This window comes from Puntigrus tetrazona, chromosome 11, assembly GCF_018831695.1.
Source record: "Puntigrus tetrazona isolate hp1 chromosome 11, ASM1883169v1, whole genome shotgun sequence".
Classification (NCBI taxonomy): domain Eukaryota; kingdom Metazoa; phylum Chordata; class Actinopteri; order Cypriniformes; family Cyprinidae; genus Puntigrus; species Puntigrus tetrazona.
The window spans coordinates 9,303,932-9,309,585 of NC_056709.1; the positions used below are offsets into that span (position 1 = coordinate 9,303,932).

Consider the following 5,654-nt stretch of genomic DNA (forward strand, 5'->3'; position numbering starts at 1 on the left):
CAGTGTGTCATTGGAGGTTGTCAAAATGCTAATTGGGGGCAGCTGGCAAGTCACTTTTCCACTTCTCCATCCCACCCTCTATTATAATGTATACGACCACCGGAGTCAGCATACGTTTCCAATTGTAGATGCTTACGACGTGTCCGATTAGAGCAACATCTCTCAACCTGCACTAAGAATCCAAAGCATGTTTACACACTACAAAAGGAGAAGATTTTGCAACCCAAATGTTTTATTTTCAAGTCATATTGTCATTAACACACATGCCAGTGGCGGTCGTGCGCTGCTGTTAATTCAAGGCGTATTTGAGAAGGCGCAGAGCTTCTCAGCAGCGTTTGCAAACGCAGACAGAGGTGATGATTGCGTCTCTGTGCGCCTGGTCCGGGGTTGACTTGTTGAATGCCTGCCCTCGCAGCACACAGTCTGAAAGCACTGACATCTGGCCCCCTCGCACACTTACACGTTTACTTCAATTACACACTCCACGCACACTTGCGTGTTGTAAAGGCTGGCAAGCATTCAACGCTTGCTTTTGTACTACAGCTTTCAAACACAAACCCCACCACCGGCGGATAGAGCTTCCGCGCATGTGAGGAATCTTACAATGCCAACATTTCACGTTTCGGTCTTTACAACTAAATACATGTGGTGACAGCTTAAGACAAGCAGCAGGCAAGTGTGCAGTTGTATATAAAACACACGCAGAGTTTACCCTAGTACTCAAGGGGACGATAGAGATACCGCCTCTGTCATTAAACCAGCTGCGCTATAATTCAAGTAGTCAGCTAATCATTTGAACACCTATTCAAGATTTACTAGACGGGTATAACATAGCGACGAGAGTGAGAGCCATCACCTGTGGCTTTTGACGATAGCAAAATCTAATTAATGTTAGGGCTTATTTGCAATAGAGCTTTGTGGCTGTAGAGCATATATCACCCAGCACTGCTTCAAACTGCTGCAAACCACAACAGATGAATTAAAAGAGTTTTTTTTATACTGATCTCCGCTTTAGGGCTTCTTGCGGCAATGAATATTATACAAATGCCGCTGCTTTTTCCACGCATAAACATGAAGTACCCAAGTTGTCCTGGCTCTGTTATGAGTCTTTTGTTTTTCTCTTTAAGTTATTTGAATCATTTTGGACGTATCTTCGAGCCACGTTGCCAAACTTCCCCCCAAGGAGTGAGACACGAGGCTCCTGGATATTTTTAAAACATCTGACAAGACACACGTTGGCCGTTATGTATTCCTCTCGAAACGCTAAGTGCAATCCCCTGTTTCGGTCCATCTGTTCTGTATAACTTCAATGGAAAAAGTAGAAGCCTTAAATATAAAGTGTTTTTTATAAGCACGGTAACTTAAGACTGTTTAGGGATAAGGCCTGATTTTACTGCCGCAATAATTCACTTTTTTTCCACACGGAGGCCAAGATAAACAACATACTGTGTATTTCTTTCCTCTTACAGTATGTCTGTTTGGCTGGTCTGAGGTCAGTACGGCAGACCGCTATGCTTTTGTCATTAATTCCTGTTATTATCTCGGTTCATTGACTCTGACGTCACACTGTGAGAACAGCCTTTTATCGTCTTTAACGACTCTGTGGTCACTATCTGTGACTGCAAGACAATCTGAAAATGATTAATAAGTCCTAACCTTATGAGTTCGCCCAAGTTGCTGCGCATTAGTCTGATAACCGAAGCACTCTGATACTTAATGAAGCTAAAGTCAACGTCCTTACCCTCTATCCAGCTGCTGCGAATATTTCCCCATGCGGCCGTAAAGCGACGCAAGCAGGGTTACCTCATTTAACACACGCTGCCAGGGCCACCTGAGATATCTGAGTCGATGCGGCCTCTCTGCCATCACTAAAAAGCTTTCTGCTCAACTTCATTTTCCCCTCCAGAGACGCCAAGAGGCAAGAACTCGTATTCCAAGGAACACTGCGTTCCTGTCCGGTGCTGTAAGCTGCTAAACATCATTTCAGCTGTTTATAATAACATGCACTGGTTTGAGGATGCAACTGGACCAGAACAGACACAGCACATTAAAAAGCACGCTTATAACACATGTTTTTTAATTAATCTTTTATGCTCATCAAGGCTTAGTATTTTTTTTCATTTGTTGGTAAAGTAAAAACTAATATTGTGAAATATTGTTGCAATTTAACACAACAGCTTTCTATTTTAATATATTTTAATGAATACTATATATTTTATATGTTCCTTTTATTATTCCCATGAAACTGTACAAAGGCAGTGTTCAGCGTCACGTAATCCATAAAAAATCTTTTTAATATACTGATTTGTTCCTAAAAAACAAAAATGATCAATTTAAGCACGCTGTGCTACTTAATATTTTTTGTGGAACCTGATACATATTTTCAAACTCTTTGATCAAGAATGTCAAAAAGAACATAATTTATTTAAAATCGAAATCATTTGTAATGTCTTTACTATCACTTTTGATCAGTTTAATGTGTCCGTGTGTAAAAACAGCTTGACATAATACATTAAACTGTCTTTATCACAAAACAAACCCTTTCATGGTGATAAAGGACCCCTTCTCTTTATGTCTGGGCCCTGTTCACCCCGGCTGGGTTTATTTTGCGATAATGACAGCCTGAGCGAACATTATCTCTTACATTTTGTTTTGTAGCTGCAAGCATGAATTTCACATCGATGAGATCAGTTAGGCTGCCACCGAAAGCAATGCGACGACCAATGTGTATTTTCAATGCTTTTATTTGTTGTGCATTTTACACAGGATTACGAACAGAGTTGCCTTAGAAAAATAATTAGTCTCTCCCGGAGATACTGTCCTCTCGCATTGTCACAAACATAATCAAATGTACCCAATAATGTCATTGCAGACAATGGGCATTCTGCTTCCAGATTTCATTAATGCCGTAAACTGGTAGAAATCTGTGTCCAGCTCGTTCAGACCAGTGTGGGATTTATAGAAGAACGGCGTTTTGTGCTGTACGTCGACCTGGCAAGAAAATCGTTTGGGAGCCACGATCGATTTGCTCAGTTTTGTGGACATCTGACGACTTTCTTCTCCCATCGGTGCTCCGTGAAATCCCAGCTATCCTCCGTTTGACGTTAACCAAGAAGTCTTTGGCGAAACTGCGTCCGGAACTGTGCTTTTGTTCCGTCTGTTCCGGGCATTCCGGTAAGTCCATCCAGTTTTGAATGAGATCGGCGAAACTGTTGTCTCCCAGCACCAGCGGCTGCCGGTTACGTCCCCGTGTCAGAAGTGAGTTAGTCCAGTCGTCAGGGTCGCTCGTGGTCTCAAACGATGTCCAGCTTTCTAGGCAAGCGTCAGAGGTGGACTTGGGACGCGCTCGGTTGTTGGGAGGCTGGTTGGTGCGGAGACACGCGGACGAAGATACTCTGATGTTTTTGGTGCGCCGTAACACCACACCGTCATCCTGCCAGGAGGCCTCGGAGTATCCCGAATCAAACTCCAGACTCCGCTCGCTGCTCGGGGAGCTGACATCAGACGGGCCCCCCGCGGGGTCCTCCTCTTCCAAAGAGCTGGACAGACAGCAGGCGGAGTCGTAGCTGCTCGCCTCGCTGGCGTCGCTGATCCTCAAGCGCGCTCGCCGTTCCCGTTGGGCTATGAGCTGCTTACAAGCACGTAACCTCACTGGAGGACCGATAGGGGGCGCCACGCAGCTCCGCCGCAAATGCTTCAGATCCTGCAGGGATCGCATCATGTAACGCATCTGTTCCCGCAGACAGTCACCTGATTCCTGCAGACACAGCTGCAAAAAGACAGAAAGACGGGTAAGAATAATGGCTGCAAAATAAACACATTTAAAAACAATGCATTATCTGCATTTAATTTAAGAATATATATATGAATATAAGCTTTATACAAAGCTCTTTTTCTTGTTATATATATATATATATTAATATTCATTCTGATTAAGCAATAATTGCCAAAAGACAAAAACATCTACAGTATATAAAATTTGCAATACATATATTTTAAGAATTTGCAATAAAATACCAATAAGCTTTTACTAGACCTAAAGAATTATTATTATATAGATTAAAAATATTACAAATTATATATACGTCTTATATAAAAAGTAATAAAATGAATAAATAATAAATGTAATGAAAAGCTAATTAATTTGCACTACATTTGAAAAATAAATCTCTGCATTTTAGAATGCAATTTTAGAATATATATGAATATAATACATGCAAACTATATATGAATATATAAGAAAAAGAATATAAGCTTAATACATAAAATATATAAATTACATTAAAATATATATATTGTTATACATATTAATAATAATTACAATTAAGCAATAATTACTAAATACAAAAAAACATCTACAGTATATAAAATTTGGGTCACCCTTTTTTTAATTTTGTTTTTCTTAGATTGACTAATCATGATCCTTAGGCAGGCTTGGACCTGCATGAGCTCTGTTAGGAAGGGCATGGCTCTGTTTGTCTGGAGGAGCTGAAAAACCACTCTATTCTAGGTAGAGGGCAACCGATGAATGCACATCATGTGGACACACTCACACCCTGCTATCAAGGACGGATGACTACTTCCTTCACATCAAAATCAGTTAGAATAAACCTGTTAGTAGCCACACCTGGAACACTTCTTTTCAATAGAGTAATTACCACACCTATTATCCATGCTGTCAGATGCATGTACACAAACATACACACAAATCAAAATCAAAAAACGGAAAAGCAACAGCTTAATCATTTGAAACAGACAAAGTGAGTCAATAGCAAGTTCGATACAAACTGCTTTTTGCAGTGAAGCTGGTTCGTAGGCATTAAAATTGGCTTGGTTACATCAAAGAAAATCTGATCACATGAGTCTAAGATTAACAGTTTCAAAGTGTTCACAAGCTAGTCCTAAATTAACCAAAACCCATTTTAATTTCTAATAACTCAGCACAAACAAAAACAGCACAAAAATGCAAAAAGCCTAATCGTTTGATTTGCCTGGATATCTTAATTTAAGTCTAATGCACGATTGTTTGAACACACAAATTGCCCCCTTTCTCCCCCAATATTTAACTTTTCTGCAGTTTTTTTTTTTTACATACTTGATTAAATATATCTAAATAAACATAACAATCACATGCTTGCAGCAATAGTCGCATACACACAGAGTTGAGTGACTGCCATTATTTCTGTGCACAGATTGGCAAGGGCTACAGATGTCATCCCATATGCTGAAATTTCATCAACGGACATTTCTTCACAGTAACTAATCCTTCGCAGCACATACTGTAATGTGATGTCCAATCAGCAAACAGTCTATGGTCATTAACAACAGAAAGCCCTAACGAGTGCGGCTAGATGATCATTTGGAAGCACGCTTACCATGATTCTGGAACGATGACAGTCAAATCCAGTAATTTAGATACTCCTGAAATAGAAATAAATGCTTTATGAAACACGTTTTGCGTAAGCAAAATAAAACAATATAATTTAGTTGCTTTTAAATGAGGCAAGGGTAACTTTTATCAGGCAAAAAAAATCATGCATGAAGCTGATCAAATGTAGAGTCGGGACTCGCACTTACATTTGTTGTGTGGGTGGAAAAAGCCTTCGGTACAATCCAGACCGTGCAGATGTGGCTCTTGTGACTCAAACTCCAGA

At 40.2% G+C, this 5,654-nt stretch overlaps 1 protein-coding gene across 1 annotated transcript; it reads right to left on the minus strand.

The window, feature by feature from the left end:
- Nucleotides 1–2,726: 2,726 nt before the first annotated feature.
- Nucleotides 2,727–5,654, minus strand: inka1a (inka box actin regulator 1a). Its single transcript, XM_043251421.1, is given in 4 exon segments — nt 2,727–3,016; nt 3,018–3,769; nt 5,376–5,421; nt 5,578–5,654. Coding segments are annotated over 3 exon segments (927 nt in total). The 5' UTR covers nt 5,379–5,421; nt 5,578–5,654; the 3' UTR covers nt 2,727–2,844.